This window comes from Helianthus annuus, chromosome 5, assembly GCF_002127325.2.
Source record: "Helianthus annuus cultivar XRQ/B chromosome 5, HanXRQr2.0-SUNRISE, whole genome shotgun sequence".
Taxonomy (NCBI): domain Eukaryota; kingdom Viridiplantae; phylum Streptophyta; class Magnoliopsida; order Asterales; family Asteraceae; genus Helianthus; species Helianthus annuus.
The window spans coordinates 126,312,892-126,326,687 of record NC_035437.2 but is presented as its reverse complement, the minus strand read 5'-3'; the positions used below and the strand labels follow the sequence as shown (position 1 = coordinate 126,326,687).

The 13,796-nt window shown below is 37.2% G+C and overlaps 2 protein-coding genes and 1 long non-coding RNA gene across 3 annotated transcripts; 1 reads left to right on the top strand and 2 right to left on the bottom strand.

Annotated features, from left to right (window-relative positions):
- Nucleotides 1-360: 360 nt before the first annotated feature.
- Nucleotides 361-2,537, bottom strand: LOC110939120. The gene is made up of 3 exons (XR_002591983.2): nt 1,159-2,537; nt 994-1,082; nt 361-547 (listed from the first exon to the last, which is right to left on the bottom strand). It is a non-coding gene; the product is annotated as an uncharacterized LOC110939120 (long non-coding RNA).
- Nucleotides 2,538-6,018: 3,481 nt separating this feature from the next.
- LOC110941206 (aldehyde dehydrogenase family 3 member H1) lies at nt 6,019-11,230 on the top strand. Its single transcript, XM_022182831.2, has 11 exons — nt 6,019-6,198; nt 6,310-6,556; nt 7,991-8,059; nt 8,162-8,258; nt 8,521-8,727; nt 8,873-8,988; nt 9,409-9,513; nt 9,595-9,767; nt 10,458-10,548; nt 10,621-10,770; nt 10,860-11,230. The coding sequence occupies exons 1-11, from the start codon at nt 6,095-6,097 to the stop codon at nt 11,091-11,093; spliced, it is 1,593 nt and encodes a 530-aa protein (XP_022038523.1). The 5' UTR covers nt 6,019-6,094; the 3' UTR covers nt 11,094-11,230.
- Nucleotides 11,105-12,575, bottom strand: LOC110941207 (dnaJ homolog subfamily B member 4). The gene is made up of 3 exons (XM_022182833.2): nt 12,264-12,575; nt 11,740-12,131; nt 11,105-11,620 (listed from the first exon to the last, which is right to left on the bottom strand). The coding sequence occupies exons 1-3, from the start codon at nt 12,384-12,386 to the stop codon at nt 11,176-11,178; spliced, it is 960 nt and encodes a 319-aa protein (XP_022038525.1). The 5' UTR covers nt 12,387-12,575; the 3' UTR covers nt 11,105-11,175.
- Between the last annotated feature and the right edge of the window lie 1,221 nt (nt 12,576-13,796).

The window sequence follows — 13,796 nt, the reverse complement described above, 5'->3', positions numbered from 1 at the left end:
CCTGTTAAAGCTACAATTGATGGTGGTGCGACTTTGATAACCTGTTCCAATCGTTAAAGCTGCAACTGGGTTTAATCAGACCATCTGATCATAAGTTTATAATCATATCTAAACGCTTATGATCTCCCATTTTCTTACAGATCTGAAATCCCATAGGTGATACAAAGTTCCTAGACTGATTTTACACTTTCAGTATGAATTTGCCTTTTATATAATACTTAAATGTTTTCAACATGGCTTCTATGCATACACTTTTAATATGAATTTACCTTTATATATAACTAGGTTATCACCCGCGAACGTCACGGGTCGGTCGGAAAATTTAATACACATTATCACAAAGTGTACAAATAATATAAATACAACAAAGTGATTATTTATTACATAAATTACTTATTGACAAAGTGAAAATACAGTTAAAATGTATAGAAGTATAAAATGTTATATTTTTATTTACTTTTATTAAGGATTAAGGTGTCCCCTGACAAACAACATTTATTGTTTCTCAAGCCATCTAGAACTTCTGGCTACGACCATCACTATAGGTCTGCAAAATAAAAGACAAATATTAAATAACATCACAAAGTAACTAACCTCTCGATGAAAGATATGTTCGTAATCCAATCTAAACCTTAAACCTAAATAATACAAAAGTTTAAAGATACTAACAACATTTAGTTAGTTGACTACACAACTCCCTACACTACATAAGTCACCATTACGCCTTATAATTAAAAAATAAGATTTCTATATGTAAATATTATCACAATTTGATCTAAAATACAATTTAAACAAAAACTATAACAATACTAATTTTAGAAGTTAAACAAAAACCATAACAACACATTAACCATTCAACCCGAATAAAACCAAAAGATTTTAGGATTTAGTTATGTGGCAGTTAATTAAAACTCTACAATCCAAAGAAATGCCACTATATCTAACAAAAAGTATACCAAAATGCATTTATAAATAACCTAAGTCCAACAATACCTGACTTGCGAAGACTAACGCTCCGCTTATGCGAAACCGGCTTAGCGAGTGCATCATTCGCCTCACGAGCAGCTTTCTCGGAAGATGTCCTAATAATGAATAGTACTCATGTAAAACTAAATATTGCTTAGCTAAGAATCTACAAACTTAATACAAGAAGATTACCATCCTAAGTCACTACCCAACCTCAGGGATGACATGACAACTTCCCTGATTCATCATCAAAGTAAACATTCTGCAAAAATAAAGGATTAAAATTTAAATATCAAATGTGAACACACCATGCAAATCAACACTTTGTAGTCATAAAAAAATCACCTGTATTTCAATCATTTACCACTTATTTTGACATCTTAAAACATGTAAATCAACACTTTATAATCACCGATAACACATATATGTTTTACCCCATGTTTTGACAGCTTTAAATAGATAAATTACCTTATAGAGACACTTTATATTGGTAATTATGACCAAAACCACTTGAAATGGGTTAAAGGACCCGAACACACTTTAAATTGGTATTTATGACCAAAACACATTTGAAATGGGTCAAAAGACCCAAACACACAATAAATAGTTCTTTATAGCTAAAACACCCTTGAAATGGGCCAAAAGGACCGAACACACTTTAATATGGTCTTTATGAACAAAACACACTCGAAACAGGTTAAAGGACCCAGATACTTTTTAAATTGGTCTTTATGATCAAAATACATTTCAACCAGGTCAAAGGACCCAAACACAGTTTAATATGGTATTTATGACCAAGAAAACCTTGAAACATGCAGAAGACGTGAACGCATATTAAGAAATGAGAGTTCTAACACATAATTCAATGTGGGTAATCTGATAGAGATACATATCTTTGTCGAATGAGGAACCTTCTTGTGTTTTCAACTATAACTATTTGATTTCCTAATGATGAATAAAAATATCAAAACAGATTATCCACAAATTATCAAAATCCATGCCACATACATACCATGGTGAAAACACAAACATTTTTTACAAGTTACAACTTGCTAGAGTGAATCAACAGCACAAAGGGATGAGTGTGGTACCGGTAACATACCGAATCTACCGGTACCAGTACCAGTAACCGAAATTCATCAAAATTGGGTACCGATACTGGTACCAAAAATGTTCCATACGGTACCGGTATTTGTAGGTTAAAATCGGTATTTTACCGGTACTGGTACTGAAAGTACCGGTACCTAAAATGCCAAAAAGTAGTACTGATATTCGCTAACGAAAAAATTCGGTAAGGGAAATTCGGTGCCAGTTTGGTATCGGTACCCAGTACCAAATGCTCATCCCTACAACACATTAGCATCCACATTATCGCTGCTTTCTGGTTAGCATGGAACCCCCTCTCTCTCACTCCTCTACATAAACTCCCAAACACAACAAAACATGTGGGTGGTTGTGGTAGTGGCGGTGGTAGTAGGTGGGCGGTTTTGGTGATGTGGTTGTGAAGGTGCGATGATGGTTGTGGTAGGTTGGCGGTTTTGGTGACGTGATTGTGAAGGTGCGATGGTGGCTGAAAGAGGTTTCTGTGTGTATATATATTAATAAAAATGGGTAAAATTATTTTGTATGTGTCTTATGCATTAAAGGGTTGTACCAAGGTGTAAAATGACTAAAATACCCTTATACTTAACTGACTTGGTTAAAGGCATTACAAATTTGGACTCAGATGGTTATAAATTGAAAATATAGGCACTTAGGTAGTTAAAAATTTTTGATTTTGAACCCAAATAGTTAAAACCATTAAAACACAAAAACTCAAAAAGGAATTTACTATTCAAAAAATAGAAGACCAAACCTGAAATATAAATATAACCAAACTGTGTAACGTACTCAATTATTAATCTCGATGGTTCTTGAGAACATTAATATTAGACTAAAGTTGTTGCATCTTGTTCATCAAGAAAACTTGTGTTCACAATTTAAACTTAAAAATAAGAGTAAACTGCCATTTTGGTCCCTGAGGTTTGGTCAGTTTTGCCACTTTAGTTCAAATCTCAAACTTTTTGCATCTGGGTCCCTGTGGTTTCAGTTTTATTGCCATTTTGGTCAAAATCTCAAATCAGGTCAGATTTCTAAAAAAAACCTGGTTTTTGTCCTTTTCCTCAGGAGCATTTTGGTCATTATACTTTTATTATAAATAATTATTAATTATTAATAGAAATAATCAAAAAAAATATTATAACACCACATTTCTCTGCACTCTCTCTCTCTCTCTCAATATTGTTTCTTCTCTCTCTCTCTCCTCTCTCTCGAACACCACCGTCAAGAGCCCAAAAAACCACCACAACTCCTCGGCTTTCCACTTCCCAATTCTTGATCAACCCATCTTCAACCCCAACCCACCCACCATGGACCCAGAAACTGAACCCACAGACCAAACCACAACAACACGAATCCTAGAGATCAACTTGATCTCAGCCTAATCTCTCAAAATCCCCAAACCCCTCAAACCCCACCGTATCCACACCTACACCATCGCCATTGCATGGGTCGACCCTAGAGTTGCTCCGAAAACCCGACATTGAACGACCATGAGCACCACCATCGCCACCACCTCCTTCCTCCATCGTCGCCACCGCCTCCTTCCTCCACCGCCGCACGTTCTCCACCGAAGACACCACCACAATCATCGTTGAAACAAGTGTCGTGTTCACCGGCCACAACTGCGAACCTCCGTCGAGGTCGGTAGATGTGACTCCGAGATCCAGCCACAACTGAGAACCTCCATCAAGATTCGTCTCTGAAATTCCGATGATTTTGTCATCAGTGGGTTAGTTTAAGTGGATTTCTTGTTACAAAGTTGTAAAGATGAGAAAGATGGTGGTGGCTGGATTAAGATGATGGTGGTGTCTAGTGTGGTGATGGTAGATGGTGGCAGGTGATGAAGATGAATCGGGGCTTTTATCTCTTTCTCTCTCATTATAGCTTTTATTGTTGATTTTTTTAATATAAATTAGTTTATAATAATCTATAATGACAATTTTGCCCTTAGGAGAAATGAAGAAAAAGACAAAATTCAGTAAGAAATCCTGACAAAATTAGACTTTTTTTGAAATTTGGACTAAAATGACAACAAAATGCAAACCACAGGGACCCAGATTTAAAAATTTTAGATTTTGGACTAAAGTGGTAAAAGTGAGCAAACCTCAGGGACCATTTTGGCTATTAACTCTAAAAGTAAATACGATACTTCTAGAGTAAAACTTTTTTTCAAGCGGTGATTTTCTTTTTGAGTGACTCAATGTCAAACCGTCTAAATGGCGGCCATAGCCAGGATCTGTCTAGATTACGTTGTCTTAACCGGGCCCGCGCTGGGTTGGTCAGACCTGGTTACGACATTCCCTCGGAAATCGTACTGCCTCTACACGAGTTGTCTCGCTGAAGTAACAGCCGGATGAAAACCAGGGTGCGGCTCAGGATCAAACCCCCCTCGGTGGGTTTGTCACCATCATTGCCCAAGCATAAGCCCAAGGTTATATTCATCCTAAGATAACACAAGTGGAACTTGAACCTGACTATTAATTGAAAAACTCAAGTCTCCTACTACTAGGCCAAACATAAAAGGGGGATCTTCTGGAGGAGTCCAAACCTTATAAATAGTCTACATCTGAATGTACATTATTATATATATCAATTGACATCGACCATCTGCGCCAGGAGTTTTTTTGACTTTTGCTTTTTGCCACTGAAGTTTGCTTCTTTCATTTACCCCCTCAGCACTCATTCCCAAAACACACACGATCATCCTTTATCACCCCTGCAACCCAATTCTTCTCAAAACCCTAACACCAAACCCATCATCATCGCTCCACCATCCATCTCCGGCACCCATCATCACCGCTCCACCATCCATCTCCGGCACCACCATATATTCCAGAAGGGTGAAATATGTGTGCCGGCCATGGTGAATCTACAAATCAAAACTTGAAGTCAAGCACTTTCAAACATAATGAACAATAGTATGGTGTTGGCCACTAAGGTTTCTACATTTTCGTTTGACTTTCTGCCAAAACCCTGGTTCACATCGTCGTGTTGGTGTGGTGGTGACAGTGGCTGTGTTTTGGTTGTGGTGGTGTGTTCGGTGATGGTGGCGGTTAGGCGGCGGGGGTTTTGTGGTTTGAGTTTGGCCGCCAAGGTATTGAGGAGGGGGAGCGGTGTAGATTGTTTTTCTGGAGCGGCGGTGGGGGCAATCCGCCGTTGGAAAGATGAGGAAACAACCAAAGGTGTGTATCGGAATCAATGGAAAGTTTTTCCGGTCATATATAAGAGAGAGAGGCAAGAAATTACATGGTTTGTTTGTGGCTGTGGTTAGGTGGTTGTGCTGTAGTGATGATGGTCGCGGTGACAGTTTGGTGCTGAAGGTCTTGACAGTCGACCGGTGATGGCGATGGAAGGCGGCGACAAGGGGGTCCTGGGCTGCAATAGGTAGGGGTGGTTGTGTTTGGTGGAAGGGTTACCGGTGGTTGATAGTTTAGCTTTCAAAATGGAATTGAACAATGAAGTAGTCAAAAAGTTGGTGACTTGACTTTTGTGTATTGTTCAGACGTTTAGATATCTTCAATACTCAAGTGTTTTGTTTTCCCAATACCACAATAAAGTTTTCCATTATCAAATTGCAATAATGTGGAACGAAGACATTAGAATCACATATTATTATACTCTTCTTCAAAACATTTTAATTGATTTATAATAATAATAATTTAAATAGGTTATGGTTTTACTTAAGTTCAAACTGTGATAAAATTTGTAATTTGTGAAAGTGTATTTTATCTATATCTCAATGTGAAATCTCGACTGCCGAGTGTGGATCCAGGGTCGGATTCGTTCCTTTTGGTAGTTTTTCACTAATTTTCATTATTTTTTTCCAAATCATACAAGGTTTACACTAATTTTTTTCATTTTCTTCGAATCGAATGGGTTCCTGGAAACCTATGGAACTATGCTAAATCCGCCCCGACCGCGCGTAGCGCAGTGTAAACATCTAGTTGACATCAACCAAACTCTATGCTCCATGTTGTTATAAACAAATCTCCTCTTACATATATACAAACAAGATTCTATCCGGTACATGTTAGTCCACGATAACTTCCATACACGTTATCCGACCAATCACTCATCGAGTCATCGGCATCATCGATCCATTTGTCTTCAAACACACGCTTCCATTAACAGGTAAACAAACTACTACTATACAGTCATCATCACGTCACTCTCGTCGTCACTGTCATTCTATATAATACTCACATAATAATACAAACTGCTGTCTGTTACGATAACTTTTAGATCAATATTGACAACAACAATGGCGTCGGAAGATTCAACGGCACCGGCGGTGTTCGATACAGATGCAGCAAACTGCTTGACGAAGGAGTTACGAAGCACGTTTCTCGCCGGAAAAACGAAGAGTTACGAGTGGAGATCGTCGCAGTTGAAGAGCTTGTTGAAGATGCTTGACGATTGCGAGAAACAGATTTGCGATGCTCTGTTTTCTGACCTAGCGAAACCAGAGATGGAAGCGTACATACATGAGGTTTATTAACTTGATTTTTGGCTTCAATTTTCATTATACTTGATTCGATTATTCGTTTTTTGTGTAATCATTAGTTTTTGATGAAATTGTTGTTATGAGCTTGTTTGATTATCTGTTTGTGTAATGGATTTGTTCATGATTTGTGCGTGTCCGTACACACACCTCGTGCAGTTTCTAGATCTAAATTGACCTAATAGTTTCTGATTTTGTGAAATTGATTTTGTGTGATTGGACACATATGGTGTTACTAGCAAGTTTGTGAGAGGATATGCTGTACGGACAATACTGATGGTATCAGACTATCAGAATGTTCTGATTCTTTTGCCTTTAGGAATTAATTGCTCTGAAGTTTTTTTAGTTGGTGAATGCATTAAATGCTTTTCTTTTTTATTTAAGTTTTGTATGCTGATAATATTTGTGTGTTTTCTCAAGTTGAGAACCTTTTGTGATGGTGTTTGGTTTCGTCATCCATGGTGTGTCGCAAAAATTTGCAGGTTGTTTGTGATTGAGTAATTTTGAATTGACATGAAACAGCTAATTATAGCAAATTTGGTAAGTTTGTTGAGAATAAGTTATGGCATTTATGTTCAATATTCAATATAAAACAGAAGTGATTTCTTGTTTTAAAATAACAGCTAATTTTAGAAATTTTGATGAATTTGTTGAGAATATGATACAGCACTTATGGTCAAAATTTTACGCATAAAACAGAAGAAATTTCTCGTTGTTTTCGAGGCTGCTTGTGGTCATTTGTTGAACAAATAGGCAGGATCTCATTTAAGATATGGAGGCTACCTAATTTTGTGATGATAGTTAGTCTTATTTCAGCCTGTTGTGCAATCTGGTTTTATCTATATCAGGCTGCACCATTAAGGATATCCTTTCTGGTTTAATTTCTTTTGATTAATTGACTTCTAGACCTGACAATATCTTACAGCTACACAGAATTGGCTGCCAAATACACCTAGAATATCCATAGAACAAAAAAAAAAAAAATCAATTGGAGGAGCATAGCAATTCACTTCCTGTGAAAGTTTTCGTTCTAGAAGGATAATGGTGTAAAAGTCCATTTGACTTGTGTGCATGTATGTATTATAAAGAATAATTACGTGATTACTTTAAACCGTTTAAAGTAAGTTATTTAGTCGTGATAATCACGGCTTATGATTTTTCTCTAATACCACTAATGTATGAATTATATAGTTCCAAGTCTTGCTTACTATCATAATGCTTGTTGGTTTTTCAATTTTATGCAAGTTTTTCCTTCACCCATAACACAATTCGGTATTAAGTTTGATTTTGTTGTTCTTTGATAATTGCTAAGCGAACCATTGTTGCATATATTGTTTCAGTAATGATCTTGGTGTAGTATACCTTCTACGTATTTAATATTATAAGACAATGCTGAGTTATATCTGTTGCTTTTTAATGCAGATTGCTATGATAAAGAGTTCGTGCAAGGTGGCACTGAAGAAACTGAAAGACTGGATGAAACCCGAAAAAGTAACCGTGTTTACAATTCGAATCGAACATAATGCTTTCCATGTAGGTTTAAAATGAAAAAAAAAAGTTACATTATGCACATTTGTTGATAATTCTTTGCAGGCGAAAACCAATCTAGGCACTTTTCCTTCCTCAGCAGAAATAGTCCCCGAACCCCTTGGCGTTGTATTGGTCATATCAGCATGGAACTATCCATTATGTATGTTAATAACCTGATTTTCTTCCATATCTCTCATTTACATTGTCATCTTGAAAATCACACATACGAGGAATGTGTAATCACTAAATGTACTTGGTATAATATTATTAGCAATTAGGCTGAGTTTTGACAAGAAAAAATAAGAATTGAAACTTTAATTGTTTGGCTGTGTATTTCTTAGTTAATATGTCTATCATTCATGGTTTGCTAATCAATTTACCCCCCCCCACCCCCCCACCCACCCCCCCGGCGCGGGCACCAGTGTTATCCGTTGATCCAGTGATTGGAGCAATTGCAGCTGGGAATGCTGTTGTTTTGAAGCCCTCTGAACTTGCTCCTGCCATGTCATCATTGTTGGCAAAACTTTTAGGAAAATATCTGGACAATTCAGCAATAAAAGTTGTTGAAGGCGCTGTTAATGAAACATCTGTCCTCCTGGAGCAAAAGTGGGACAAAATATTCTATACAGGTCTTCCTTTGTTTCTTAGCTTTTTAACTATACACTTAAACCTTTTTATTTTTTTTTCTTTTTATATAGCCACTTACTAATCTGAGCTGATCTCAAAACTTTTTAATCGATCACAATTGCTACTTAAACCATAATTATATTTTAGGGAATGGGCGAGTGGCACGAATTGTCATGGCTGCTGCTGCAAAGAATCTGACACCTGTAGTCTTAGAACTCGGAGGCAAATCTCCTGTTTTGGTTGATTCAAACATCGACTTAGCGGTAGGGAGCCTTCTTCTTTATGTGCAAAACTCATATGGTAGCAGCATTGGCAATTTTTATGTTTTTTTCTGAACGGGTCAAATGGGTAAATTGTTTAAAAAAGAATAGCTTAAAAGGAAAAAAAGGTTAAATGTGTCTAAAGTCGCCCAAACTGTATATGTGCCTATAAATGTCCGAAATCACATCATCCAAACAGTTAGATTGTTTCTGATATAATTTGATTTTTTTGATCATATTTGACACAATAATTATTTATAAAAACATAATCTTTTGGACAAGAAGTGTTTCAGATCAACTCAACCTGTTTTGACACGTAACCAAAAGCAAAAAAAAACACCCATTTTGACCCGTGAGCCATCACTTCTGTTCTGCATGGCATCTACTTTCTTTTGTGATAAGATATTATGTGTTTTATTATAGGTGACATCGAGGCGTATAGTGGGAGGTAAGTGGGGAACAAACAATGGACAAGCTTGCGTAGGTCCTGATTACATAATAACAACAAAACAATACGCTCCTGTGTTGGTACATACCTTTTCTTTAACGCTTTAATAATCATTTAGAAACGAATTTTGGTTGATCTCTCTGAGGATATCAATTGTGCAGATAGATTCCTTAAAACATAATTTAGTCAAGTTTTTTGGGGAGGATCCTATGAACTCACCAGATATATCTCGAATTGGGCACGACCGTCACTTTGCTAGGTTGAAAAAGCTATTGGATGATGATAAGATTTCTGGAAAGATAATTCATGGAGGTCAAACAGATAAAAGCAGCCTGTGAGTTTTGTTCATTCCTGCCACCAACTTGTTTGATTCATAGTTATAAAACTGATCCAATGAAAAACGTTATATGGGTCGAAAATCATAGAAAGTGTACTTTAAAGGCATAAAACCCTTTTAAATCTTTTCATTCAAAAATATATATTATTATTTAGTAAAATGCCATTTTCGTCCCTGAGGTTTGGCCAGTTTTGCGACTTTCGTCCAAAGGTTTGTTTTTCCACATCTGGATCCAAAAGGTTTGAAATCTTGCCGTTTTCATCCGGCTCATTAACTCCGTCCATTTTTCTCTGTTAAGTCAAGGGTATTTCTGTCGTTTTTGTTAACTTAAAGAGCAGTTCGATCTTTTTCAAGGGTATTCGCTCTTTTTACATAAGTGAAAAAGACCGAATTGCTCTTTAAGTTAACAAAAAATACGGAAATACCCTTGATCTAACAAAGAAAAATGGATGGAGTTAACGAGCCGATGAAAATGGCAAGATTTCAAACCTTTTGGATCTAGATGCGGAAAAACAAACCTTTGGACGAAAGTCGCAAAACTGGCCAAACCTCAGGGACGAAAATGGCATTTTACTCATTATTTAACCGTTATACTTTTGGTAATCATATCTGGCCTACGAGTTTTGATTTGTTACCCAACCGACCCGATTGCCACCTCTAATATAAATAATCCTACTTCTGTTTCAGAAAGATTGCTCCAACAATTGTACTGGATGCCCCAGAAGACTCCCTGATGATGAGCGAGGAGATATTTGGTCCTTTACTTCCTATAGTAACGGTAAATAAATTGATATTTGGTTCAAATTGTCTAATAAATTTAGATCGTTGATCTTTCATTCGCTTTATATAGGTTGAAAAAATTGAAGATGGCATCGAGTTTATCAACTCAAGACCAAAACCGCTTGCAGCGTACCTATTTACCAACAACAAACAGCTCAAAGAAGCGTTTGTGAGCAGCGTCTCTGCTGGGGGTGTAGTTATTAATGATGTCACTTTACACGTACTACTCCTCAACTTGTACTAGACCTTTATTACATTACATACACTCTTTAATAACTTTTTCTAATGTCTCGTGGTTTATTTGTGCAGCTTATGGTTGACACATTACCATTTGGTGGAGTCGGTGAAAGTGGAATGGGGGCGTACCATGGTAAATTCTCATTTGATGCTTTTAGTCACAAGAAAGCCGTTCTATACCGGAGCTTTTATGGAGACGCGCCAGCAAGGTACCCGCCATACACACCCGGTAAACTTAGGCTCCTCAAGGCTCTTTTAGACGGTAGTCTATTTGGCATCATTCGTGCTCTTTTCGGCTTTTCCTAGATATAAATAAGTAAAAAAGAAAAACTGTGTGAATGTATAATTATTGCTACACTTTTATAATTCCTTTTTAAACTATTTCATATCAACATGAATCTTGCAAGATATTAAAACATTCGGATCGTTGTTCTTCGGTCAAATGCTGTGGAAACTGAACTGAGAATTTTATGTTCAAGTTTCCTCTTGTTTCTTCTTCTTTTGGCAAAGGCATGCCTTGTCCTGGAATGGTTTTCCTGTATCCGGGGGTAATTATGTCATCAATCGTTAAACATGACTCCTGCGCACCTAGTGAGGGTACAGTGAGGGTGCAACCAGTCAACGCGTCTACTAAAGGAAGTTCAATGGTTACTTCCAAATCATTCCCATTTCTTTTAAAAACAGGGTGCGGTTTCTCGTCTATTACAAAGGTAATATCAGCTGCAGAGGTACCCGGTGTCTCGTTACCCATACCCTCGAAGGTGATTTTCGTTCCTTTCGTCCATCCCGGCTTCACTTTGATTGTTAGCACTTCCTCTTCTTGTATTATTTGCCTACAAAATATAAAACTTTTTGTTTACTCTTATGACGTAGACATATGGGTGTTTGGATCTGTGTTAAAACAAACACACATCCAAACACCCTTGAAAGCAACGGGCATGTGAATGCATACCCCTCACTTGTAAGTATGTCACGTGTGATATTGACCCTCTTGATGCACCCAAAGCACAGTTCTTCGAGGGTGCACTCTAGCCGCTTCACCATATCGGGAGGTTTCTGGAGTCCATTAGCATTGGAATAGATAATGGTTGAATTAGTCCTTTTAGAAAAAGAAGGGGCATTGTGAAAGGAGTTGTTCTTCCTGCTAAAGCTTCTTAGCAGACTATTCCCGGGCCGGATACGGCCTGGGGTCTTGCTCCTTCTCTCGCTCGTTGATTTGGACAGACACCTCGGCAAAAAACCCGTGCTTGCAGTTCTTGAAATCGTGACTTTAGGAGAAGTAACATCTCGTGTTTCATCTCCATCTCTATCTCTATCTCCATCTCCATTGTCATTTGCATCAACCTAACAAAGGTAAATGGCACATAACCCATTTTATAAAGGTAACTGGTTGGTTATTTGATTATAGACTAAAATATAACCCGTAAACAACGATGATTCTTTTCCGGCAAGAAACGAGAGAGATGGAAATGGAACCTGCAGGGATTGGTGTTTGCGGTGTGATTTCTTGCCAAAATGGTGTTTGGAGAGAAATGATTTGCATGCTTTTCGAATGCCTCCCATCCTTGTACAAGCAAATCCCGTGCAAGACGCATTCATAACATGATCATCAACATAAACACAAAATCAAAAAGAAAAAAAAATAGGAATCCTGATTGCAATTGTTGGTTGGTTATCTACCCTAAATAACGGAATCTCAACACCGTTTAATTTAACATATATTGTGTACGTTGTGTATCAGTAATAAAAATTATATATAATGTGACCATCGCTGAAATGGGTTATACAAGTTATATGATTGTGATGTGGAAATATGAGCCATCTATACGACTTTACACATAGTTTGTTTTTAACCATCCCTTCAGCATTAACCACATGTGCATTTGAAAAATGAAGTGAAGCAAAAAAAAGGGCATCGTGTTTGATTAAGTAGTTCAGTTATTTTTTTTTTTTTTTCTAAATGGGTATTTAACGGTGTAGTACCTTTCCGTGGTCATGATCATGGTTGTTGAAACCGCTAGTCGTTAGTCGACCGTTGGGGTGGGGACTAGCGATTAATCGAGATTAATTGGTGATTAATCGAGGATTAATCGGCACCTAGTTGGGATTTTTACAACCATGGTCATGATTACTTCAAAAACCTCATTGTATCTTTTGATTCCATCAGTTGCGACGGCAAGTTATCATTAGTTACATGACCTTACCCGACCTAAAGAATCTCTAACTAGTTTGATGGCACCTTAACCAGTGTATGAGCTATATGAAGACATCCGTGTTGTAGAGTTGAACTAGTTAGAGACAAGGAGAGTTGCTACACGTAGTCAACATTTGTTGTACTAGTTACGAGACTTAGAGCTATTTTTGAACTAGTTAGAGCTAGTTTAGGAAGATAAACTCAAAATGGATAAGATATATATTGTTACCAAAGACATGGCTCACTGAATCAAATAAAGACCTGTTTACGAAAGAAATGATCTTGGTTCCTTGTTTTGAAGAAACGCTCATACCAACCAAAGATTGACCCTTCTTCGTAATAATGAAGATAATGATCAAACAATAGATTTTATCTATAAAAAGAGGACTTCTTCGTTATTGAACAATCATCATTGAATACATCAAAGCAGTACATAGTTCAGACGTCGTTTCGTGAGGTTTCTTAGCAAGATTTTTGACTCAGTTAAATGGTCCTCTCACAGACAAAGTCCTCATTCCAAACAGTGCTTCCAGCTTTGTCTTCAACGTTGTGTTTGACTTGGTTAAATGGTCTTCTTTGTTAATCAACTTAAGACCCGGTTCTTTTTTTCTTAGTATTACATTAAGTTGCGAGGAACTGATTAAGGGTTGCATCGTGTTGATGACATACTATGCGCGCACACTGAGTCAGCTTAACTCAACTTGTTCGTTGTTGACACCCACTCAGCGTGCACTTAAGCAGTGGCGATGAACATATTATCAACACTGTTATTCTTACCGACTAACAATTTCTTATGAGAGTTTACATACCAACAC